General features: G+C 38.6%; 1 protein-coding gene across 7 annotated transcripts in view; it reads left to right on the top strand.

Annotated features, from left to right (window-relative positions):
* Nucleotides 1-27,239, top strand: part of VRK1 (VRK serine/threonine kinase 1) — a 78,165-nt gene that overhangs the window by 8,492 nt on the left and 42,434 nt on the right. For 5 of the 7 annotated variants that reach the window (XM_067726271.1, XM_067726261.1, XM_067726220.1 and 2 more), the window contains exon 2: nt 24,249-24,413. In XM_067726271.1, the coding sequence (XP_067582372.1) occupies nt 24,254-24,413 (160 nt within the window). In that variant the 5' untranslated portion in view covers nt 24,249-24,253. Of the gene's footprint in view, nt 1-17,248; nt 17,366-18,620; nt 18,792-24,248; nt 24,414-27,239 lie in introns of all 7 variants that reach the window. The other 2 variants (XM_067726241.1, XM_067726230.1) reach the window with 2 other exon arrangements.

Here is a 27,239-nt window from a genome sequence, read left to right as displayed (position 1 = left end):
TCAGTATAATTGATCTCTCCTTCATCACTGGACTACTTCAAATAATCCTTTACTCTTTCTCCCAGCCAACTAGGTTTGCAGTGAGTACAAACCTGTTCAGACATTGTCCCAATACTTCTAGAATACGTGCTGTTTCATTTGTTTTCTAGAGTACGAAAGCTTTGAAGTCATTAGTATTTATGGTTGGGACAGTGATGTACATAGTTGGAGTCAGGTAGATCTGAATTCCAAGATTGACAGCTGTATGATATCAGGGCAACCTAATTTTACCATCACATCAAGGTGAAATAGTAGCTATTTCATAGGTGGTTTTGAGAATGACCTGTGAAATATGTACAATGAATCACTTGGTATCATGTCTGGTTCACTGTATGTGTTCAGTAAGTGTTTATCATCATCACCATATCATCATCACTGTAACATGCCTGAGGGTATTTTTCTCTGGAGAGTTATCGAAACAGAAAATCTTTATTCCACTCATTTCCCACCATTCTTGAAAGTCATGTATTGGATATCATCACATTGTCTGGTCTATAATGGAACGCCTCCGATGGCAGGGAGCTCACTACTTCTAGAACAGGGTTTTTCAACCATGTGACTGGTGACATTTAGATGGGTCGCTCTTTGTTGTAGGGGATTGTTCTCTGAATTGTTGGGTGTTTAGCATCCCTGGCCAGGGAGGCAAAATTGTCCCTGTTTTTCATAAAGTTTTGGCTGTTAGTAAATTCTTTCTTAGATTGAGTGGAAGTCTACTTTCTTATTTCTCCCACCCAGTTCTGTCTTTTGGAGACATGTAGGACAAGCTGAATTCCTGTTCCACGTAATGGTTTTTCAAATACTCAAAGACCGTCATCTAGTCTCCTCAGTCTTTTTGAGTTGAAACACCTCCATCTAGTTCATTAACTGTTCCTTACAAGGCATGATTTCATGTCACTTCACCACATTGGTGACTTTCCTTTGATTTAATCCCCTGTTTAAACTGTACTGCTTAAAATTGAATACAGTACTCCAGGCAGGGCTTGATTAGTAAAAAATTGAGTTGCATCTCTGGTTTTAGACACAACACTTTTCTTCTATTAGGCTAGGAAAAAATACTGCCTTTCTTCTACATACTACATTTTTATTATCAGCTATATCTTTTTGATAACCACATCATGGTTGAACCTAGAGTTGAATTAAACCCCTAGATCTGTTTAAGCCATATCTTCTTCATTCTGTTTTTATGCATTGGTTTTGGTGCTCAAGCATGAGAACTTACGTTTATCCTGTTAAATTTTTCTTTTTTAATTTAGCTAACTGCAATCCCAATTCTTGGTCAACTCTGAAGTTTCTAGTTCAAAAGAACAAGTAGGTGATGATGATGCTGTCAACTGAAATTGAAAATACAGGAGAAAGGTGTGTGCGTTTGTGCGTGTGCACGTCTGTGAAAGGGGAATTGGGGACGGAAGGCTGAGGAATCCCAATATTAAGAGGCAGCTGGACACAAAGGAGGCAACAAAGGAGACCAAGAAGGGGTGGGCAGAAAGGTAGGATAGAAATGAGAAGAGTATCTTGGAAGCCAGAGTGACTGTGTATTGAGTACTGGGGTAGGTACTTGAATACAAAATGAATAGGACATTGTCTCTGCTTTCTGCTTCTGCTTTTATTTGCCCCATGGTTTAACTGTTCAGTTAATGGCATTACCTAGTCAATTATGCCTGAAAACTTAGAGTCATTCTTTATTTTGCCTTCATACCCTTAACTGTTAGGTTACCAAGTTCTACTGATTCAAAACAATACATAGTGGGAAGAGTGCATAAATCTTAGCTAGCTCAATGATTTTTTTTCTTTTTTTTTTAACATAGTGAACACACTATAATTACCACCAAGATCAAGACATTTGCTATTCTAGCACTCCAGAAGTCTCTGTTGTGTCCCTTTCTAGTAATTATTCCCACCCTGGTAACCACTCTTCTGACTTCTATAACTATAGCTTAGTTTTGCCTGGTTTTGAACTTATATGTACATGGAATTATATTACGTACTCCTTTTAACCAGGCTTCTTTTATTCAACATTGTATCTGAGATTCATCCATGTTGTTGCATATATAGTATGTTGTGTTTTTTTTTTAATAGCTCGGTAGTTCTGGTTATCTGTTATTGCATAATACATTAGTTTTGGTTATCGATTACTACATAACACAGCACTCCAAACTTAGTTGGGGTTAAACAACAACCATATTAATTTTTTATTTTTTATAAATTTATTTATTTATTTTTGACTGCGTTGGCTCTTCGTTGCTGCACGGGCTTCTCATTGCGGTGGCTTCTCTTGTGGAGCACGGGCTCTAGGCGAGCAGGCTTCAGTAGTTGCGGCACGTGGGCTCAGTAGTTGTGGCTTGCGGGCTCTAGAGCACAGGCTCAGTAGTTGTGACGCATGGGCTTAGTTACTCCACAGCATGTGGGATCTTCCCGGACCAGGGCTTGAACCTGTGTCACCTGCATTGGCAGGCGGACTCTTAACCACTGCGCCACCGGAGAAATCCTCATCTGGGATTGTTGATCAGAGCACCTAATTTGTTGTTTTTTTTTTTTGGAAAGTGGCTATTTTTCCAGCGGTATATCTAAAACAGTTTGAATGGAGTCAGAAACTTCTACTTGAAACTTGCTTTGCTTCTTTGCAACTTTTGAGTCCGTGGTGTACTCTTTGGATAGTGTTCAGATTTTGCTGCTGAAAAGGCTGTAGTGGGGTTGATGATCATATATAACAAGAGGAAGGTCAATGTTTGTTTCCAGAAGCAGAGATTCCTTTGAGAAGGAGAGGAGATTTAGGAAATATCCAGTGAGCACAGTCTCTCTGGTATTGGATAAAATCACAGCAATTTGGAGATGAGCTCCTGCATCCTCATTCTGGGCCCTTGTAATAAGAAACCAAGCTTAAATTGGACATTGCATGTGTAGGGGCTTAGGTTGGTGTTATATTTATTTTCTTCAGTGCATATTCTTCCTCTTCTGTTTTGGGACTAAGTTTTATCACCTTATCACTAGTATGGTGGTTGCTATAAAGGTGGGTGTGCCCTGGTTGCAGATTCTCCACGAGGCTTTGGCTCTTCAAACACGTTGGCTGGGTTCCCAGAGGAAGCTTCCTGAGAGTGACTTATCCTTGGAAGTCACATAACATCACTTCCACTATACTCTGTTGGTTGAAATAGACACAACCCTGCCTGGATTCAAGGGGAGGGAACTTAGACCTCACATCTTTATGGAAGGTGTGTCAGAAAATTTGTGACCATTTTTTAAAACTACCTCAAATTATAGACCACAATTGATCCATTCTGTTGTAGATGGATATTTGAATAGTTTCTACTTTGGAGCAATTGATGAATAATGCTGTTGTAAACATTCTTGTTCATATTTCTTGCTTCATATGTATATTCATTTTAGTTGAGTGTAGATCTAAGAGTAGAGTTGCTAGTCATAGGGCATATGTATCTTTAGCTTTAATAGGTAGTTACTCCCAAACAGTTGTCCAAAATGATTGTACCAATTCATACTCCTACCAGCAAACTGAGAGTTCCCATTGCTCTGCAACTTCACTTCCACTTGGTACTGTCATTTAAACATTAAAAAAATTTTTTTAACCATTCTGTGGTTGTGTTGATTTCATTGTGGTTTAATTGGCATTTCCCTGATAACTAGTGACTTGAGCACCTTTTCATATGCTATTAGCCTTTTAGGTATCCTGTGTTGTAAAGTGCCTGTTCCAAGGCTTTTACCAATTATTAACAAACTGGGTTGTCTTTTTTCTTATTGAAATGTTGGAGTTTTGTATATTCTGGATATGAATCCTTTGTTGAAAATATGAATTGTAAAAATCCCTTTCCATCTATGACTTGCCATTTCACTCTTGTGTCTTGTTGATGAGCTGAAATTCTAAATTTTAATCAATTTCAGTTTACCCATCTTTTCCTTTATGGCTAGTGTTTTCTGTGTCTTGTTTAAAAAGTTTTTGCTACTCTGTGGTCATGAAGATATTTTCCTATGTTATCTTCAAGACGTTTTATCATCTTACCTTTCACATTTAGGTCTCAGTTTTCAGGAGTTGATTTTTGTGTGTTGTGAGGTAAGGGTCAAGGTTCTCTTTTTCCCTATATGCTAATCTATATGAGTAGTAGCAGGTAGCATTGGGTCAGGTGAACACCAGTCTGGGAGTTAGGGTTCCTGTATTCTCAGCCTTAATCTACCTTTAATGCACCGTCTGAATTTGGGCATGTTATTAAACCCTTGTGGCCTCAGCTTCACCTGCAAAATGAAGGATTTGAATGAAATGTTTTCTGATTTTCATCCTGGCTGTAGTTTGCTAGATTATTCTCCCTAGTTTACAGTTTTATTTAGGCCTATCAGAATATTCTTGGAACTCGTTTCTGTTATCTGATGTGTTCTTGATATCTCCCAGCTTTATGTTATCACCAGTTATGATGAGTATGCCATCTAGATTGTCATCTAAGCTACTGAGGAAAGAGCTTTCTTGATCACGGTGGTTAAGTCCTCGCCCCCGCACCTGTTCTTCTGATCTTGTTGTTATTCTCTGTCCCTTGCCAGGAGCTCATCATTCTGTTTTAGTAAGCCATGGCTCAGGACGCCAATTCCATTTTTGAATGTCATCTACATATACTATTCATTTCGCTTGTCCTTTCCTTCAGTTTCCTACTTGAACTTCTGAGAATCACAGATAACAATGCAGAGTTTCAGGAATCAGCAGAAGTCATTCATGATCAAATGAGTTCTGGTCTCAGTGAATTCTCTCTCTCATGTTGCATGTGTGCTCTGGAAGGTGGCATATCCTCCGAATAGCTGCATACTATACTTGTGCTCTTCAATGGAGTAGTCAGTGAACCACACTGGTGACATAACAAAGTGTACCCTTTGCTGGCTCCTCTGTGTTCTTAGTAGCCTGCGTTGGGGTGATATCTACCCTTCTTTCAGAAGGTATAGTTTTTTTACACAGAATGTCATAACTTCAGGATAGCTATTGTTCCTTCCTTTGTCATTGGTATCACATTTTCCCTCTCATTAATCTTTTTTTAAAAAGTAAGCTTCATTGAGATACAGTTCAGTTATCATACAATTCACTCATTTAAAAGGTATTGTTCAGTGTTTGTATTTTCACAGGACTGTAACCATAATCTAATTTTAGAATATTTTCATCAACCCTAAGAGAACTCCCCTACCAAGTAGCAGTCACTCTCCATTTTCTGCCATCACCCACTGCCGCCCGGCCCCCAGAGCCCTAAGAAACCACTTATCTGCTTTTGTCTCTATAAATTTACCTATTCTCGAAATTTTACATAATTGGAGTCATACAATATGTGGTCTTTTGTGACTAGCTTCTTTCACTTAGTATGTTTTTAAGGTTCATCCATGTTGTACCATGAATCAGTGCTTCATTTCTTTTTATTGCTGACTAAAATCCCAGCGTATGGGTATGTCACATTTTATTTATCCATTCATCCTTTGAAGGACATTTGAGTTGTTTCCACTTTTGGACTATTATGAGTAATGCTGCTGTCTGTGAACATTTATGCACAAGTTTTTGTGTGGACATATGTTTTCATTTCTCTTGAGTATATACGTACCAGTGGAATTGCTGGGTCATGTGGTAACTCTGTGTTTAACTTTTCTTTAGGAACTGCCAAACTGTTTTCCAAAGTGGCTGCACCATTTTGCATTTTCAGTAGCAATGAAGATCTCTCCAAATCTTCACCAGTACTTGTGATTTTCTGTCTTTTTGTTTATACCCATGGTAGTGTGTGTGAAGTGGTATCTCTTTGCGGTTTTGATCTCTATTTCTCTTAATGACCAGTGAGGTCGAGCATATTTTTGTGTGCTTATCGGCCAGTTGTTTATCTGTTTTGAGAAGTGTCTGTTCAGATCCTTTGTCCGTTTTTAAATTGGGTTGCCTTTTTATTATTGAGTTCATTAACCTTTTAATGTTCACTTTGATTTATTTTCAACTAGAAACATGTTTTTCCTTGGTTTTCCTTCCTTTTTTTTTTTTCCGTTTTGTTCAGGGACCATTCATTCTTTCTATAATGAGCAGGAGGGTTGAGAGTGCTCTCAAGCCCTTTTGCATTCTCTTGGCAACAGCCTCCATTGGCAAAATATGTAACTGTGGAATACCTTAGACGGGAAAATGTACATCTGCTCGTTATTGGAATAGATCCTTTTGTAGTCTCATAATGGTACTATTTTTATACATTATTTTCTAACTATTTTTTCATATATTCTGCAGTAGTTTATCACATCAAGGTTTTTCAACTGAATTTTTGTCAACGTTTTGTATTAGTAAAACAAGAACTAAAAACTTTTTTCTGAAGAGCTTTACATCAGTTATTTATTTCATTATTTTGTCCTCTTGATCACTGGAAGTCATCCTTCTTTTTATTTAATAGTTAGGCTGTGTATTTATAGTAACATTGAATATGTTTCTGTTTTGTCTTTTATACTCTTTTTATGACATTTACATTATTAGTCATTAAAGCAAATATTTTACCACTTTAAGACGTTTCATTTTGCAAATGATTCTGCAGTATGCACACTCTCAGTACTTCGAAGTTAATTAGCAAAAAAGGCATTTTTGCAAAAATTACACTTGCCATACATATTTTTTGAATCTTGGCCCTGTTAACTTACCTGTCAATGGTTGTGAGGCAAGGAAAATACCCAGCACTATTGGGGTCGAGTAAGAGGGACACGGTGGTCAACTTGAAGGGCTTCATTGTCTAGTGCAAAAGAAAAAGGAGAAGAGCGGCCCTGGCACTCAGAAGCTGGCCTGGTGTCACCGCTAGACCACGCTGTTCTCCATTTAAACATAAACAATCTCACAGAATGCCTCAAAGTTTCTCTGAGAGCACGGAAAAATGAGACAGAGCACAAACAAGAGCAAGGTTGCTGCCACCCACAAAATACTTGGCCAGAATGAGTGACCGCAGCTTCTTTACCAATTACTGCTTTATCTTAGTTCTAGTCTCCCCTCAGATAAGATTTATTGAGATACCCGGCATAGAATTACCCCACTTTCTAACCACATCCAAAAGAAACTAGAGAAATTCCTGCTTCCCTAGCCCTCCCCCAAATTACCCAACCAAAGCCCAAATCCTATCATAGATTCTTTACAACATTCTCTTATGAGATGCCCCACTGTTCCTGTGGTGTGTGTTCTCCCAATTTATTTAACTACAGGTTTGTTCCTGGTGGTCTATTGCTGAAAGGCAGACACCAGAGATAGGACACTTTGAGCAACTGCAATAACAAAAAATATAGGAGAAAAGGTTACGTGACAATTTTAAGATAATCAGCAAAATTCAAAGTGTGGGAAATTTTACAGGACAAATGACAAGGGGAAGGAAAAAAAATTGAAGAGAGAGGTGGCACTTGTCTGTTAAAGAGATTCAAAGACACATCAGCCAGTTACAGTGACTAAAAAATCAACTCTAAGACTTTTTAAAAAAAAAAAAGTTGGGGCGATTTGAACACTTATTAGGTGATATTAAGGAATTGTTAATTTTATTAGGTGTGACAATGATATATGGTGAGTGTATTTTTAAAAAGTCCCTGTTAGAAAAATTTACATATGAAATTATATGATGTTTGAGGTGAGCTTTAAACTAGTCTTGGGAGGGGCTAGTGGATTGTTTATACAGAGGAAACAAACTGGCGATGTGTGGATAATTGTTGAAGCTGGGTGATGTGTACATGGGAGTTCATTATATCACATCTCTACTTTGTATGCATTTGAAAATTCCTCTAATAAGGTTTTTTTTTAGGTCATTTTTATTTCTTTTTCCATGAATTTGCCTCTCTATGTCACTTTCCCATTTTTCTGTTGGGCTTCTGTCTTTTGTTTCTTATAATTTAAAGGATTCTTGAATATGTACTGAGAAAATTAGCCTTTTTTCATAGGTCTTGTAGGTATTTTTTATTTGTCTTTTGAATTTGTTTATGGTATTTTTTAACCTGTGGAGAATTTTTGTCAAATTTATCAGTTTTCTTTAGGCCTTATGTGTTTTATTTTATGTGTTGCTTAGAAAACCCTTCTTGTTTCTGAGATTCTGCAGAGTTCTTTTGTTTTCATGCAGAATTTTTTACGTCTGTAGTACTCTTCTGATTTACTTCGATTATCTGGTCATCCTAATTTCCTTTAGAGTATTTAGAAATAGTCTTCCTTTGAGCCCTGCTGCAAGAATATATGAGGAGAGATGTTGTTCAGCAGCTATCTTGCAGAGATTTAATACAGAACACCCGGAGAATTAACCACGAGCAACGTTTGGTAGTTAATTTTGCAACCCGCCCCCCCGCCCCCCAAATAGGAGAACTAATGGGAAAGCTGTCATTTACAGGATTGGCAAAGTGTGCTAAATGTTATAAAAAATATTAGCAATATAGTTCAAAATTTCTAATTTTAGAAAAGTTCCTGTGATTGCTTTACATAAAGAAGTGTTCTGGGACTTCCCTGGTGGTGCAGTGGTTAAGAATCCGCCTGCCAGTGCAGGGGACACGGGTTCGAGCCCTGGTCCAGGAAGATCCCACATGCTGCGGAGCAACTAAGCCTGTGCGCCACAACTAGTGAGCCTGCGCTCTAGAGCCTGCAGGCCACAACTACGGAGCCCGCGTGCCTAGAGCCCATGCTCCGCAACAAGAGAAGCCACTGCAATGAGAAGCCTGTGCACCGCAATGAAGAGTAGCCTCCGCTCATCGCAACTAGAGAAAGCCTGCACGGCAGCAACAAAGACCCAGCGCAGCCAAAAATAAATAAATTTAATTAAAAAAAAAAAAGCGTTCCTTTCAGCTCTTTTTGTAGGGCTTATGGGTCAAGGAGCTAGGCACCCACCTCCCTTTGAGGTTGGCATCTTCAAGCTTGTTCTTCTCTTAGATTTGATGCCTTTGCCTGGGCAGAGCAGGAAGTTTTCTAAATATTACTGTAGTGTCTTATTCATGGTTGGTTCGTGGAGACCTGTTAGGACTCCATGGATGGATGTTTTAATCACTGCATTAAAAGTCAGAAGAAGTGCACAGCAAAAACTTCATGACATCGTTCCTTTTTGGGGACAAGTGGTGGCAGTGAGGTATCTCGGGATTGTGTTTGAAATTGTACCATACTATGTGTTCTCAGTTAAAAATTAATTCTGCAGTTAGTCTTCCTCTTTTAGAACTTCTGGAAATCATTTAAAGGAAATAAAAGTTGAAGAAGTACATTTGATACTGTATTTTAAACATTTTATTCACTATACCAAAACTTTTTATAATCTAATGTTAATCATTTTTTTAATACAAGTTTAAAAAATCTGACTAGGAAGAAATTTTTCTCCTGTGAAGATATCCACTTTATTTTTCCAAGTTAGAAGTTCGAGTCTTCACCTAGTTCTTTCCAGCTTAAGTGTGAAAACATGACTAGTGTGACAATTGCTTCTAAAGATTGTATCACAGTTTGAGTTTAGCTTAATGTTTTTCAGAAATAAATCTATGAATTGATGGGATCATTATCTCTGGAGGTTCACTTCTAAATTCTCATTGTGTTACATTTGACTCTTATTTTGTTAGTGTTACTAAGGGTACCATACAGCTGTGAATGTTTTTCATACTTTTATTGATATGCCTGGTTCTCTGAGTGAAACCAGGGGACTGATTGGGTGTCCCTAACAGAACTGAGTTAACCTTCCTGTGTCTCAGTTGTTTGTGTTAAATGGTATTGGTAGTAACTCTACTTTTATTCCTGTGGTCATCCTTATAGTTCTGTCTCAACTGTAGGATTTGTGGGGACAAAAGTAAATATATGAAGAAGACCCTGTGTATTGTTGTGAAGTGGCTATAAAAACTCAAGATTCTGTATTTTATTTTGCATATGATTTCTTAGCACTAAACCAATGCATTAATCAACTTCTGATTAACTGGCTCATTTGTAAGAGGACTGTCCTTAGATGTATTGCTTTCAAATTGTTCACAATGTAATTTAGCAAAAGAGGTGATGAAGTTCTTTATTGACTGATTATCTCCTATTTGATTTTATTCTTTGACTTACTGTAGATTGGCAGGAAGCCATTTACACCAAAATATGTAATTCTTTTTTTAAAATTTATTTATTTAATTTATTTAATTTTGGCTGCGTTGGGTCTTCGTTGCTGCATGCAGGCTTTTCTCTAGTTGTGACGAGCGGGGGCTACTGTTTGTTGCGGTGTGTGGGCTTCTCATTGCAGTGGCTTCTCTTGTTGCAGAGCACGAGCTCTAGGCACGCGGGCTTCAGTAGTTGTGGCACGTGGGCTCAGTAGTTGTGGCTCGCGGGCTCTAGAGCACAGGCTCAGTGGTTGTGGCGCACAGACTTAGTTGCTCCGCGGCAAGTGGGATCTTCCCGGACCAGGGCTCGAACCCATGTCCCCTGCATTGGCAGGTGGATTCTTAACCACTCTGCCACCAGGGAAGCCCTGTAATTACTTCTTAATTTCAAATAAGTTTGAAATATGGATAAATGTTTTTGGCCTGGGATATGATGGGATGGGAAAAGGGTGTTTTTTGGGGAGGCTCCTTCTGAATCGTTCATTCACTATTTTATATTTTTTACCCAACTTCTAAAATCCTCTAATACAATAGAGTTGTATGTAATAGAGCCCTTACATTGAAAATGAATGACTTAATGAAGAAAGGAAGATGTACCAGAATACAGTTGGCCTCTATATCTGTGGGTTCTGCATCCACAGGTTCAATCAACTGTGAATTCAGCTGACTGCAGATCAGAAATACTTGAGGGCTTCCCTGGTGGCGCAGTGGTTGAGAGTCCGCCTGCCGTTGCAGGGGACACGGGTTCGTGCCCCGGTACGGGAAGATCCCACGTGCCGCGGAGCGGCTGGGCCCGTGAGCCACGGCCACTGAGCCTGCGCGTCTGGAGCCTGTGCTACGCAACGGGAGAGGCCACAACAGTGAGAGGCCTGCGTACGGCAAAAAAAAAAAAAAAAAATACTTGAGAAAAAATTTCCAGAAAATTCCCCAAAGCAAAACTTGTATTTGCCACATGGACAATTATTTACATAGCATTTACATTGTGTTAGGTATTATAAGTAATCTAGATAGTATTTAAAGTATATGGAAGGATGTGCGTAGAATATATGCAAATACTATGCCATTTTATATAAGGGACTTGAGTGGATTTTGGTATCCAAGGGGGTCTAGGAACCAGTCCCCTGAGGATAATGAGGGATGACTATATCTAGACCAGTGGTCCAGTCTGTGCATCACAACCCCCTGTGCAGGATTAAAATAGAAGATGCTGGGGCTCTTGTGGAGTAGGGCCTTTACTGTTTCAGAGTTCCACTGGTAACCATGATGTATAGCCAGGATTGAGAATTACTGCCTCTGACAATGGATAGTTATGTAATCGAGTTTATACTTTTGCTCTGAACTTCCAGGCACCCACTGAAAAAGGGGAAACAGGAGTTTCATAGCTCTTAATATCTTAAAAAGTTGCATCACTGGAAGAGGCACTTTTTTCCCACCCTGAAACTAATAGAGTTGATGTGTACAACTGCTCACTGTCTTTAATAAATAGTTTTATCAAAGGATTCAGAAACATTCTTTACCTGGAGGGCTTTTTATTGATCCTTGTTTGAAGCTGATGGTGTAATATTAAATCATAACTGTGTGATGGTGTTTTTGCATGAAGCTAAGTGCAGCTTCTTGAAGCCAAAGGTTGCATTTTATTTGGTTTTATATTTCCAGTCCCTAGCACAGTTTCCAGCACATATTCTGGAGGTGTTTTGTAAATGCCTTTGGAATAAATGAGTTCAAATGTTTAATTTCCTGGTGAACTAAATTGCCATAAAGGTAGAACTTAGAAAATATAGAATATGAGATGATTAGCATGTTTCCTAGACCATCTGTCACTAATATTGATTGTTTCTACTTGGTACTGTAGACTTGTTTTTCTGGGGGTGGGTAGCTTGTGTAAAGTTAAAAAACCTCTTACATTCTTCTGTACCCCTCTCTTCAGCTGCTTAAAATCAGGTCAGTTTGTAAAAAGTTGACATCCTTACTATTCAGTAAGGATGAATGCAGTCAGCGGTTATTCCAGTAGCAACGCCATTGTAATAACTGGTAGGTGTTCTGCCTTGCCCCCTTCCAGTCTGTTTGACGCATCAACCAGAGTGATCTTTTGAAAACCTAAGTCAGAGCATGCCACTTCTCTGCTCCAGACCTTCCCGTGATTTCCCATCTGACTTAGATTCAAAGTCAGTGTCCTTACAGGGGCCTCCATGTTGGACGTGATGGCCACACCTTGCCCTTTTATGTCTCTGACACCAGCTAGTGTTCTCCCTGAGCTCATTCTCTGCCAGATGCACCAGCCACCTTGCTGCTGCTAGGACAGGCTGGGCATGTCCTGGCCTTCGGCCTTTGCACTCGCTGCTCCCTCAGTGTGGGGTGCTCTTCCTCTAGATCACTGCATGGCTGACTTCACTCACTTTATTTACAGGTCTTTGCTTAAATGTCACTTTCTTGTGATGCTTTACCAGATCATCTTTTCGGTTTCATCTCTGCCCCCCCACCCCCCGCCATGTCCCTGCTTTATTTTTTTCCTTTAGCACTTATTACCATTGGATGTAGCTCATGTTTTAATTTTGAAAAGAATTATCTGTCTCTCCTAAACAAAATATTAGCTCAACGAGGGCAGAGATTTTTGTCTGATTTGTTCACTGCTTTATTCCCATCTTCTAGACAGTTCCTGGCACAGAGTATGTGCTCAATAAATATTTGTTGAGTAAATGAGTTAATGAAGCAGACACTATGACTTGTAATAATATAGAATTCTGTGGATTTGAGTATTACTATTATTTATTATTTTTTTTTTGCGGTACGCGGGCCTCTCACTGTTGTGGCCTCTCCCGTTGCGGAGCACAGGCTCCAGACGCGCAGGCCCAGCGGCCATGGCTCACGGGCCCAGCCGCTCCGCGGCATGTGGGATCTTCCCGGACCGGGGCACGAACCCATGCCCCCAGCATCGGCAGGCGGACTCTCAACCACTGCGCCACCAGGGAAGCCCTTGAGTGTTATTTTTATTTTAAATTTTAAAGGAGGCATAGAATGGTAAAAGTTTTATATTTCTTGTCAAAAAGTTGCAACCATCTACTCAAGTAGCACTACCAAATAACTTAGTTTAAGTTAAAGGGAGAATAGGGCCTAGTCCTGTCCCATACTTTTGAGAAATGGAAGTTGATCCATTATAAAACCATTCCTACCTTGAGGTGACTTTAGTGACAATGGCACTTAAGATTTTGGTAATCATGATATCAAGTTTAGCCTACAGATGAAATGGATTTTGAGGATGGAATAATACATGTTAACCAGAAATATAAAAAAAAAGTAAAAATTTTGGTGAGAAATTGGTCAGTGGGAGAATTCTTCTTGAGTGTTCAGAGTATGATTTTCATTTTGGTTCATTTTGACTTCATTTTGATTCATTTGAAGGACTGTGAATTAAAATGCAAGTATAAACCCGTTCCAAATATTATGTTTACCCTTTTGCTAAAGTCAGAGTCCTTATGGTGGCTCCCGGGGCTCCATTTGATCTGTTGCTCCCGTGTTCCCTCTCTGACTTCTCCTCCTTCTTTCCCCTTGCTCAGTCCACACCAGTCACACTGGCATCCTTACTCTTCTCTGGTTGCGGGACAGGCTCCTAACTTAGGGTCTTTGCACCACTCATCCCTCTGCCTAGGATATCTGCCCCAGATACTCACGTGGCCTCCTTCCCATCTTTGCTCAGATCTCACCTCCTCAGTGGGGCTGACCATGACCTCTCCGTTAATACTGCATGCTGCCCCCGGTCACCTTGCACTCCCCGTCCTCTATCCCCTCCCCCCAACCTGCTCTACTTTATTCTTTTTTGAAACATAGCATCTACATTCTCTAAAATATTACCCATTCTCTAAAACTTACCCATTATGTTAGCTTTTATTATCTGTCTTTTCTAGAATATAAGTGTTAAATGGTAGGACCTTTGTTTTGTTCCTTGAAGTATAGCAAGTGCCTAGAACAAGTGCTTGGCCTGTGGCAGATTATCAATAAATGTTTGTTGAGTGAATGTATGAACAAATCATTACTCTTCTTCATAAGTTCACATAATTCACAGTTAACCTTTATTTACTGCTGTGAAAACAAGTAGATTTATGTAATTAGCATGTATAAGAACAGTCTTTGAAATAATACCACTTGTATTTGTACCTCCATGTTATGAGTCAGAATTTCCTTCCTTTTTTAAGGCTGCATAATACTGTGTTGTACATCTGTACCGCATTTTGTTTATCCATTTGCCTGTGGGCGGACACCTAGGTTGCTTCCACATTTTGGTGGTTGTGAATAGTGCTGCTCTGAACATGGGTGTGCAGATATCTCTTCGACACTATCAACTCTTTTCAGATCTGTTAGCTTAAAGAATATTCATATCAATCAATTATATTTTTTGTATATGCCTCCATCTTAATTTTAAAGCTATTAATTTTATTTCCAGAGGTCTTAATTTTATTTAATGGCATATTTTTATTTTATGTAATTTATTCTTATAGGATTTGTATTTTGATGTATTTGGTGTAAGACCATGTACAGTGGTCTGCTTTTTTAGCATGATACAATCCTGGAAAACTATACATCAAAAAGTGGAACAAAATCCTTGAAAGAATGAGGTGTTACTCACTGTTGTGTCTCCCAAAATACCTAGACTGTGAGTGGCCAGAAACAGTAGAGTGAAAACCAGTAGAGTGTTGTGTTGTGAAAGCAAAAGGAAAGAACGTTTCAAGAAAGAAAGAATTAACAACAGTGTTGAGCACTGCTGGGTAATGAGCGGAACAAATGAGATGCTTCCTCGAGTCATGGGGTTCAGTGCCCTGAGCAAGAGTAGTTTGAGTGGGCTTGTGAAGGGAGAGTCCGGATGGAGTGAGTTGTGGGGAGGGTGAGGAGAAAGGACGTGTTCATAAGTACAGGTTTTGTGCTGAAAGGGAGGAGAGAGTTAGGATGATAGTGCAGGGGGGTTAAAAAACATTTTTTTTTCCCCCAATGGGCAAGCCATGAGCATATTTAAAAGCTGATGGGAAGGATCTAGTTGAGGGAGATGTTGAACATTTGACAGAGGGGTTAATTAATAGTTTATGTCAGGACGTCGGAGGGGATGGGATGCAGGTGAAGAAGGAGCTGATGTTTGATGGAGGAGGAGGGCTTCCCTAAATTGTGATCACAGAAGGAGGATAGGATGGATGTAAAGTTAGGCCTGAAGTGGGTGCAGGTGGTTTGTAGGTTTGAGTCTTGGAAAGATAAAAGGAATTTCCACTTGAAGTTTGTGGCTTTTTTCTCTAAAGCAGCAGATGAGGTCATCTGTTGAGAGTTATGAGGGGGAATTACAGTTTTGAGGAGAATAAATAGGGTTCAACATGGATTTCAATTGCTGGGCTTTTAAAAGGAATGGCATTATATATTAAGGATAAAGTTAGATGTCAGGTACTTGAGGAAAAGAAACTTAACCTTTCTGCTGTATAATTTTACGCTTTTATTGAAATCCTACCAAGTGCAGTGTATTGTAAGACAGCTCTCTTACCTAGTGAGTTCATAAACTTAAGGGAACATTTATCAAATGCAGTAAGAGGTAAGAACAGTGCTGAAGCTTCAGAGGTCATATCTGACTGTAGAAGAGCTAGATCTTACGTTTGGTAGTGTATATATGTCCGTGCCACTCTCTCACTTTGTCCCAGCTTACCCTTCCCTCTCCCCGTATCCTCAAGTCCATTCTCTAGTAGGTCTGCATCTTTATTCCCATCTTGCCCCTAGGTTCTTCATGACTATTTTTTTTGGGAAGCAGCCACATAGCACAGGGAGATCAGCTCGGTGCTTTGTGACAACCTAGAGGGGTGGGATAGGGAGGGTGGGAGGGAGAGAGATGCAAGAGGGAAGAGATAGGAGGACATATGTGTATGTATAACTGATTCACTTCGTTATAAAGCAGAAACTAATACACCATTGTAAAGCAATTATACTCCAATAAAGATGTTAAAAAAAAAAAGAGCTAGATCTTTGCATATGGAAAAGATTTCACCAAGTGTAGGTAGGGGAGGGTGAGAAAGTGCTTTCTACTACAAAGAGTGGAGCTGAGAATATGCTGGTACCATGTTAATGGCATGGTGAAAATTATCCTTGAATCACTGTGTCTCTATACAGTTTTAAAACATCAGAGAAGCTTATGACTTTAAAGAAAATTTCATAAAAATATATGACCCCCTCAAAGGAACTTACGTGCGTACCTGTTTTAGGGAAAATTTATGACTAGTCATCCAGTATGTGACAGGATTTATACAGCATTGTAATTTCCCAGTTTGGGTATGATGAATTCATAGAGCTCATTAAGTGTAAGTGGAATTATTTGATTCATTCAAGCTTTTTTCTCTCCTCAGCAGAAGATTAAAAAAAATATTCCAAACTTGAATCCAGGACTTGGAAAATGCCAGTTGTCTAAATACAGTACCATATTGTGATAAATATAGCTATTGGAATTTTAAGACTCTTTTCACAAAACTTTTAATATTCACAGCAGAACTTTTTTTGGAATGTTATCTGAAAAACAGAGGACCATTTTATTACCAGAGCTGACTATTAATTAGGGTATTGTTTCAGATATAAAAGTTGATCTGCCACTGAAATTCTATTTGAATATGTATAGTTCCAAGCTTGCTTTGTGTATTTAATAACTTCAGTACCATAATTACTCTGTTTACAATTAAATTTTGGTGAATATGCTAATATGGGATATACCAGCAAGTGATTTCAGTAAAGGGCAGTGTTGATTTGCATTTTCATGTGCTTTTCACTTGCATCTGAATTTCATTTAATATCAGTGAGAAAAGAAGTGGTCAGTTTATGTAATGGTCAGTGACGGTAAACTTTCTTTTCTTTGAAATCTCTCTGTTGGATTGGCCGTCATAACCTGCTTTGCTCCAGGTGGGCAGAAATTATGCAGAAAGATTTAATTTGGTAGAGGTTTGTGCCCTCCGTTTTATTCTTTAATAGAAACCTTAATGTAGGTATTGGTTTCATTATTAGGAGAAACCTATAATGTACTAAAGCAATTGTTTAATTCCAATGAGTATTTTAAGTTCTTTACTGAGGTAAATGTTTATGGTCATGTTATTTATTATAGTTTTTGAGCAAGGACTTCTGGTTTTAAATAATTCTCCTTTCTTCTTTTCAGAAATCCTCTGAAAAGGAACAAGGAGATTTGAGACACATCGATTTCATATTCTCTGAAACTCGGAGACTTCTTTTACTCTGAACCAGAAAATAAGAGGGGCTGCCAAGTGCAGTGAAGGTCAGATGGGGTTGTGGGAGGATGTTGAAAGGTGGCCTTCTCAGGTCTGAGACCCATCTCAGACAAAACTGGCAGAGCAGGGTTCTCCAAAGGAAGTGGCCCACCCCGAGGGGCACAACCACTGGCCTTTGTTGGGAAGAACAGGAATGGGTGTTGGCAGAAAAGGGCCCTAGGACACTTGATGGCATGATGAAATGTTCTGTATCTTGATCAGTGTGGTTGGTTCTCAAGTGTGTATGCATGTGCAAACGTTTGTCAACCTGTGTATACATTTGTGCAGGTTATCAATTTATTGCTTCTCAACTCCAAATACACTTGTTTTTGCTCTGTTGGTGATACTTGAACTAGACCCTGTAAACATGTTTTCTTCTCCAGCACAAGGTTAGGTTAGTCAGTAGAGGGTGAGGGACAGACACTGCCAGGCAGAGTGGGGAAGGGGCTTCTCTTGCTGTTGTAGTGTGCTTTTTTTTTTTTTTCCTCTCTTAAGGTATGGATGCCAGCATGCTTACTCTGTGACTTTTCTTTAGGACCCTGGTAGGCAGTATCTTGCTTCCACCAGGACCCCAGCGGGTGGATTCCTATGGACCAGCTGGCACCCTAGAGAACTCTGCCACCCGGTGGGCTGTAGCTACAGCCTTTCCAGTGAAGAGTTCATTTCTGTGTTCTCTCCCTTGTAGAGATAACCTTGTAGATAGTATCTGCTCCCTCCCTTTTCTATTCCTTAGAGTTCTCCTTTTAGTAGTCAACCACCTTTTAGAAATTAATAGTTTTTTATATTAAGCGTTCTTGTTTAAGTTACTTGTGCATTTTCTTTTTCTCCTGATTGGACCCTGTTACAACACTTAATGTTTGTGTAATTTACCGTGTTAATTTTACATAACTGAAAAAATAGAATGAAATAAATCATAAGTGTATAACTTGATTAATTTTAATGACGTGAACATACAGTTCAGATATCACCCAGACTGGGGTATGGAACAGGACCAGATCCCCAGAAACCTTCTTCTTCCAACTCATAGTCATTTCCTCCTCCCAGTGGTTTCTGCTGTTTGACTTCTTTCGTCACAGATTAGTGCAATGGAATCATGAGTGTCTCGTCTCGTGTCTGGCTTCTTTTTTTGAACTTAGCATTGGGAGGTTCATCTATTTTATTATGTCCATTTTCCTGTTGATGGACATGTGGGTTTCCAGTGTTTCGCTATTTTGAGTAAAGGTGCTGTTATCCTTTTGGTGGACATGCTTTCATTTCTCTCAGGTATATACATAGAAGAGGAATTGTTGGGTCAGGTAGCAGCTGCTGCAGAACAGATTTCAGAATGGCTGAAGCACTGGCCCATGTGTGAGAACTCCACTTGCTCCACCCCCTTACCAGCGCTCAGTGCGTCAGCCTCTCGGGCTTGAGATCTTCACAACTTCTAGGGGATAGGTAATTCCAATGCTGTGTAAACTCTTTATATTGTGGTAAGAGAAGAAAAACTTCAAAAGTGTTTTTATGAAGTGAGCATAATATTGATATCAAAACAAATAAATATGTTAGAAAAAAGCAAACTACAGACCAGTCTTACTTATGAATATCAATTTTGTTCCTAAATAAAATATTAGTAAATAGAATCCAGCAGCACACTCTAAGAATCATAACCTTAATTAGGTAGTATGTTTTTTTAAAGGGTGGTTATCATGTTAAGTTGCCCTGCATAACTGTGTGGTGTTCCAGCTGCATTTGTTTAAGTCTTTTGTGTCTCTCTACATTTTAAAAGATGAGTTATTGACCAAATGCTTATTTATTAATCCACTGCCATTGCCACCCCCTTGCATCCAGCAGAAGCCAGCCTCTGAGCCGTCGGTTGTCTGTGGCCAGCCTAAAATTGTAGGGCTGGCGGAAGGGAGGCCTCCGCATCTTTTTTCCACAAGAAGCCACTTGTGCAAAGGGAGGAAGGGAGTTTCATTTAGGGGCATTTTAAAGAAAATTTTGTGTTGTAGCGGCCCCTTTCTACCAGAGCAGCAGAGTATATTTCAATGACTTCTTCACGTTCATGTGGAGTAGATAGAAGTGTGAGGGAAGTTTTAACCCAAGCATAAAGTTAGTTTCAAGTAGTAATTAGTAAACCAACAGTCCATTCCATTCCATTCCAAAGAAACGTAATCTAGGACTTACATTGTACAAGTTTATATGAACTTTTTCTGTACTTAGTTTACTTGGGTTGGTTTGATATATTTAAGTTCCTCAAACACTTGTGGATCTCCCTAATGTGTATGGAAGGCTGACTAAAAGGAAAAAAAGCTGGATTCCGACCTCGTGTCTTATACCAGTATAAGTGTAGACAGATAAAAAATTTACCAAGAAATTTTATGAAACCGTAAAATAACTAAAGGAAAACATGGAGATGTTTGAAAGAAGAAATTTGACTGGGAGAGGTCTTTTAAGGATGACATAAAACCCAAAATCTAAAAATAAACAGTATTAAAAGATAAATAAATTGGAAGAAGTATTTGCAATGTAAAGAGCTAATTTCTTTAATATATATAGAATATATAAGAAGTGCCTATAAATAAAAAAGCAAAAGGCTCTTAATAGTCCACAGGAAATGAAGTACAGATTTTACTTTGGAGACTTTTCTTTCTTTCTTTTTTTTTGGATGTGTGTGATTGGACAAGCTCACGGAGTATGAAAAGATTTCCAGTTTTGATCCTTTGGAGATTGTTAATTATAGGAGCAGTAATTTTTTAATGTTTAAAAACCATAAAATATTTCACAATACAGAAAATCTTATAAAACAAATATAGACCAAATGAATTAGAAGGTACTTTTATAACCACCACCTGTGTCAAGGGATATTACTGAGCCCACCATGTGCCCCATCTTAATCACAACTTTCTTATGCTCCCCCAAAGTAAGTTCTAGCTTTTATGGTAATCGTTTTCTTTATAGTTTTAGCACTCAGATATGCATCCCTAAACACTGTGGTTTAGATTTGCCAGATTTTGTTAGATATGTTGTTTTTAAGTCTTTTTTTTTTTTTGCGGTACGCAGGCCTCTCACTGTCGTGGCCTCTCCCGTTGCGGAGCACAGGCTCCGGACGTGCAGGCTCAGCAGCCATGGCTCACGGGCCCAGCCGCTCCGTGGCATGTGGGATCCTCCCGGACCGGGGCACGAACCCGTGTCCCCTGCATCGGCAGGCGGACTCTCAACCACTGCGCCACCAGGGAAGCCCTGTTTGAAGTCTTTTTAAATCTAGTTTTCTTCTCCCTCATCTCTTCTTTTCCCCCCTTTATTTGTTGAAGAAATGGTGTTATATGCACTGTAGGGCTTCCCACAGTTAGGATTTTGCCGATTGCATTCCTGTGTTAGTTTATCATATTCTTCTGTTCCCTTCATATCCAGTGACTTGATAGGCTAAATCATATTCAGGGTCCGTTTATTTTTTATTTCTTATTTCGCAGGATTACTTTATGGGTAGTGGCGTGTTTTTTTATCAGGAGGCATATAATGTCTGGATATCTCATATTTTGATGTTAGTAGCTATCATTGCGCAATGTCTGGATCCATTAATGCATTAGGAGGTGGAATTAGTGTTAAGCTAAAACCATTCTTATTCACTTATTAGCTGAAATTTTTCTGTAAGGAGAAATTTCTCTTCATCTTCTATTTGGTTACCCAGTGGTACAATTCATGTAAGAAAGAAAGGATAGATGCTGGATTCTTTCCCTTTATTTACTGGTTTTCAAAATTGAGTGGTTTCCTGTTATCCTCTAGAGATGACCACTTAAGTTTTCTTACTATTATGAACTCTTGGTTTTACCCATTTTGTGTGTTTCAGTCCATTATGGTTATATTTATTGACTCAAATTGGCTCATCTTTGGTAGTGGGAACATCTTTCAAGTTGACTCCTTAGACATATTTGACATAACTCTAGTAGTTTTTGATAGCTTCCTTGACATCTAGAAATGACGAGGTGTTCCAGGTTTATCTTGTACATTTCCAGCTCCAGACCTGGAATCAGTCATTTCTTCAAGGAACCTGGTTTCTTTTAACAGGAAATGGTATTTCAGGAATACCGTTTATGTACTAGGGATGCTCATTGCTATTGGGTTGTTTATTGTTTCTAAGCTTTTTTTTGTGAATGGGGCTAGGAAATACAAAGGTGTGTGTGTATATAGTTTCTGTAAAAGATAACGTACCTTCTGAATTAAAAAAATACTTCAAATATAATCCTACCTCTTCTTTCAGCTGCATCCTTTTTCTTCCATATTTGAATCCTGATTTTTAAGGACAGTGATGATAGAATTAAAACATCACATAATTATTCATTTGCGTTATTCCACATCTGTGACCACAATAGCTGTAGTTAACAAAACTAAGTATCACCACAATATGATTACTGAAAAGTTGATTTTTTTTGCATGTTTTCCCATTTTTTGCGATTGTACTATGTCCACATTGTCAGAACATATACCCATTATCTATTCTAGCCTCTCCTTTATAACCCTTGTTGAAACTCAGTTCTACAAATAAGTATTTACTGCTCACTGTCAGCTCTTATAGTGGCTTTTTTTTAGTGATTTTAGATATCTGAGGCTTGTTCTCTAGTAGATTCTTATTCCCTTTTCCCATTTCCGTGTTGATAACACTTTGAAGTCTTTAGATTTGAAATTTAACTGAGTATAGACTCTTTGGTTCAGGTTTTCTTTCCTTGAGTCTTAAGTATGTTACTTCCTTTTTTTTTTTCTGGCATAAAATGTCGCTGTCAAAGTGATGACAATATGATTTTACTTTCCTTATAAACTATCGTTTTTTGGCCTGCATGCACAAAGAATATTTTCTTTTACTATTAAGTTCAGTAATTTTACTAGACTAGGCTGCGTCTTAGTGTTGGTCATTCTGGGTTGATTAGTATGTGGTGTGATCTTTCACTTTGGGGTTTCACTTTTTTTTTTTGTAAGTTCAGGAAAGTCTTTTTGAATTAAAGCATTTAAACTGTCTTCATAAGGAAGACAGTTCCTTCTTACAATAAGGAACTCATCAAATAGGACATTACTCTCATGATTTGATAAAGCTGGATAAAATTTAGAAGGCATTCATTTTAGTATTTGGAAGTACTGTGTGGCTTAGTTATTTCTTTTACGCAATCTACTGTAGCGCTAAAAGTCACCGTTTTTGGTGTTTTGAGTCTGGGCTGTCATGGTTACACCTGAAATTCCATTCAGGAAAGTTTTATAATGATTACAAACATATTAAGAGAATTAGTTGATATGAAGAAATAACGGACACACTCATTTTGAAGATTCTTTTGTTAACTTAGAGAAGATGTAGACAATGAAGATGCATCAGTATTCTGTAGGAAAAAGTTAAATTTAAAAATCCCCAATAAATTAATAGAGAGCATTTGCATAAACGGAGTTTGTGTATGTGGAGTGATATGGGTGGATATTTGCTAAAACAATTTCCAATCTAATGTAGTACGTATGTATTTAGAATATCTAGGCTCAAAACCAAACTACTTATGCAAATTGTCGGATCTTAACAGACATCTTTCAGCTGAATAGCCATTTCAGATGTTGCAGACTGCCTTACAGCTCTTATCACCCTCTTTACTGTATCTCTAATACAGTTTTAGGGAACTACAGGATCCTAAAAACTATTTGTTTTAAATCTTTTTCAATTAATAGATTAAAATAGATTAATCTGAGAGTTTGAAATCACACACACCACACATACACACAGTCTGGTTCATGCTTTCTTTTCTTCAGTCTTAAGTGTGTTACTTCCTTTTTTTCTGGGCCACTGGGTTCATACCCTTGCCCAAGAACTTGGCCCTTACTCTACAGCTTGCTAGCCTTGCTGGTCACCATTCCTGACCCACCCTTCCTTCACTCAGTGAAGTAAGTTATGTCTAAGGGCACTTAAAGCCCAGAGAGAAGTGACTTGTTCAAGATCACCCAAAACTGGCCTCATACCTACACTCGAATCTAGGTCTTTTCGTTATAGACCTGTGCTCTTTTCGCAGTGAAACACTGCTCTCCATGAATGCTATGCTAAGCTTCTCTGTTAGTAAGTAAAGTAAATAGGAATTCATCTCCAAAAGGATAGTTGGTGAGAAGGGAAACATACAAATGCTGGATATCACCAGCTTTGCCTTTTCTGTGAACCCAAATGACTAAACAGCCGTAATTTCTCCTGGTCACTCCTTCATTATGGTGACTTTTGTAATTGTGGGTCATGTTGGTGAGGCTTTGGAGCCAGGGAATCCTCAGTGCAGATTTCTATTGTTCAGCCACTTAGTAGGTATGTGACCTTGGACAGGTTGCTTAACTTGGCTGAGCCTTAATTTTGTCATCTGTAAAATGGGGATGATAATGTAATCTTCATGGAGTCGTGAGGATGGATGGAAGCCTATGTGTAAAGCATCTACTGTCTTGCCATAAATACTCTTTTCCTTTCCTCTCATGTTAACTGTCTTGTGTTTTCAGTGTCTATTGTGTTCTTATCCCATCAACATTGACCTTTGTAAACTCCTCATTGCATTTGTATAGAGTATGCATTCTAATTGGATGTACCTTTCCCCCTCAGCTTCATAGAGCAATTCTTTTGTTGTTGCTAAATAGCATTTTCAGTCATAGATGATGTTATACCACTGGAACTTTAAATATTTTCTTGAAAGTAATTGCATGGATCATTTTATTTATTGCTTCCTCTCCTAAGTTAAGAGATAATCAAAAGGATTGAGCACGTATAAATTATAATTAACAGATGTCCTTTATTTAAGTTTTGGAGTAAGTAGGAATTTGAATAGCATCTTTGTTGCACAGAAGCTTTCCTTAGTGAAAAGGTTTTTAGCACTTCTAGGATTATAGTATTGAATGTTGCTTTGTTTTGTATTATAGTGAAAATGCCTCGTGTAAAAGCAGCTCAAGCTGGAAGACAGGGCCCTGCAAAGAGACGTCTTGCAGAACATTTTGCAGCCGGGGAGATAATCACTGACATGAACAAAAAGGAATGGAAACTAGGATCATCCATTGGCCAAGGTGGCTTTGGTTGTATATATCTTGGTAAGTGTATGACTACTTCTAATTGTCAGTCCGAAGATGTATATGCTTTGTTATCAAAATATTGATAGTTTCTTAGTTGCAAACTTTTACAGGATGTTTCTAATAATCTACAGTCAACAAAATATTGTATAATTAGGCAAAAATGCATCTGTGACCTGGGAGTGGAGAAGACAGTTGATTTAATCACAGTAGAAACAGGATGAAATATCTGTAATATTGTCATTAGTGAGCATATGGCTTTAGATTTTTAAGATATTCTATATAATATTAATCTCCTTTGAGACCCAAAGAAAGCCATAGCTTTCTTTCCCCACCTCCACCCAATTAGGATGTATTCCCTTTGTTTTGGTTTAATTTGGAGATTTTCAGATCTTTAATAGGTGTGGATTTACCTTCTCTTTTGATGCAACCCTAATAGTCATCATAGTGGAATTTAGGAGAATGACCTAGAAGTTGCATATTAGGCCTGAAATGTGCTATTTAATTAGCATACTTACCCTGAAATCTGGGGGGACCCATTGTGGAACCCTGGGATTCTGTAAGTTAACTAATTGGTTGATTTAAAAAATACTTTACATGATGACTTCTAAAGCTGTCTGCTCCACCAGGAACGTTCGTAGTGACACAGTGCATTTCATGATTGCTTTTGATATTTCCTTCTAACTTTTCCGTTATATATTCTTACTCCACCTCTAATCTTGATTTAATTGTTTGATTTCTGCCATGCGGTTTATAAAATTTTATTTTTAGCAGTGAACGCTTTTTTATTTTCAAGCAACATCTTAACTCAGAATACTAATATTAATACTAGATTAGCGTCATGTGAAAACTTAGTAGAGCTGTAATTTTTCGGGTCCCACCCCAGACCTACAAATCCCCACCTGTAGGAAATGTGATTGAACAAGCCCTCCAGGGGATTCAAATGCCTGGGAAAGTTTGAGAACCACTGACATAGATGAAAGAGCAGCAGCTCTTACTCAAGAGGTGTCTGACTCAACCGGGACCAATGGGCTGTAGTTGGTTAGCTGCAGTCTCTAGAGGTATGTTCATGAAACATAGTTTAAAAACCAGCACTTTACTGTATTTTATAATCTCTCTAGGTTAGTGGCACCTGTCTTTGGGGAAATAGTTGTTGATTCTTTAGTTTTGTTTGGAACCAAACCCATTCCAGTGAACAAGGCTATCTGACTTAAACTGAAAGCCCTCATAAATCATGAAAGGTTAGGGCTATATTAGCCAGGTATATATTTTGACCTTGTGATTTAGAGATGGCAGATAATATAAGCTCTCCCTACCACAGAATGTGTGGACTTAGGACATCCTGTATTAGGGATGGGAACTTGTCTTAAAGCAAGCAAATTCTTCATTTTGTATTATTAGTTAGTTTGCTTTTGTAACCTTTGGCAGAGTTGCAGCTTGCTTTGCATGTGTGCTAGCTGTTTTATTTGTGTTTGTATTTATCATCAGAAAGTGCCACCTAATAATATTTTTTAAATCTAATGGTTTGACACATTTCTGTGGCAAAACTTTACTTTTTAAAACCTGGATCGATCAACCTGGAGAAGGGATTTGCTTTAATACTGCTGCCTCCACTTTATCTCTCTGCCCACTGACACCAAAACAGCCGTATTCAAGATCATCAGCAATTTCTAATGATAATTTTCTGCTGAAAGGTTGCTTCTGAATTTTGTTTAGATACTTTTTGCAGCATTTGATACTGTTCATCTTTCTTTCACATAAAAGTTGCTTCCATTGCCTTTCATGATAACAATACTTTCACCTCTGTTTTTCTCCTACCTCTCTGGCTATGCTAAGTCATCTTGGTAAGTACTTCTGTGTTCTCCAGCTTTCCTTCCTTGGCTCACTTTTCCTTCTGTCTAGTCTCTCCGAGTGATCTCATCGAGTCTCTTGGCTTATGTTACTGTCTCTTTACTGCTGATTTCCAGATCTTTTATCTGTGGCTAAGGACGTGATCCCCTGAGTCCAAGCCCATAGCCAGTGAGTGGCCTATAAGGAATCTCTATTTGGATGACCCACAGGCATGTCTAAAATTTATATCATCCTCTTTCATCTCGTGATTCTCTTATGATCAGGAGAGGAGTATCTGAATGAATGACACCTCTCAAGCCAGACTGGGAAGGCATTCTCAAGTATTGCTTCACTCGTGTTCCCAGTACTTCATCTGGTCCTGTTGCTTTAACTGTCTGACTTCTCAGATCCATTGATTTCTCTCTATCTCTGCTGATACTGCCTTAGTGCAGGTCATTTTCATGTCTTGTCTGGATTCTCACTATGGCTGTGAATTTTCTCTGCTCAGCCTTGCCCCCTTGCATCCTATTATTCACGCTGTGGCTTGAGTGATCTAGTCTATTTTAAACTTCTTTAATGGCTCCCCAGTGCCCTTAGGATAAAGTATCAAACTTTGAGAATGGCATACCAGACCCTTCACGTAGTTTGGTCCCTATGTAACTTTTCTCTTCATCCCTTTTATTTCCTCAAAAATCTGTTCTTTGACTATCATGCTGCCCTTTGCCTCTTGATCTTTGTGTGTGATTCTTCTTTTGCTTCATTTTTCCAAAGCTGAGCTTAGGGCAGGTGCTATCTGTGTATAATACCCCTCTGTTAACCCTTTCATAGTACTTTCCATGCTGCCCTGAATTACTTTTCTTTCTTCCAGGATAAACATGTCCTCCTTGGCAGTGAGACAGTTCTTCTTTTTATTGTTTTCCTAGTGCCTGGCATATTTTGCAGTATGTGTTGTTTGAATGAACTATTGAACTTCCCTTTTGCCCCTTTTCTCATTCGAATTGTGCAGTATTATTGGGA

This window comes from Pseudorca crassidens, chromosome 1 (genome assembly GCF_039906515.1).
Source record: "Pseudorca crassidens isolate mPseCra1 chromosome 1, mPseCra1.hap1, whole genome shotgun sequence".
NCBI classification, from domain to species: domain Eukaryota; kingdom Metazoa; phylum Chordata; class Mammalia; order Artiodactyla; family Delphinidae; genus Pseudorca; species Pseudorca crassidens.
The sequence above is the reverse complement of the archived record's forward strand: the minus strand, read 5'-3'. Positions and strand labels throughout refer to the sequence as shown.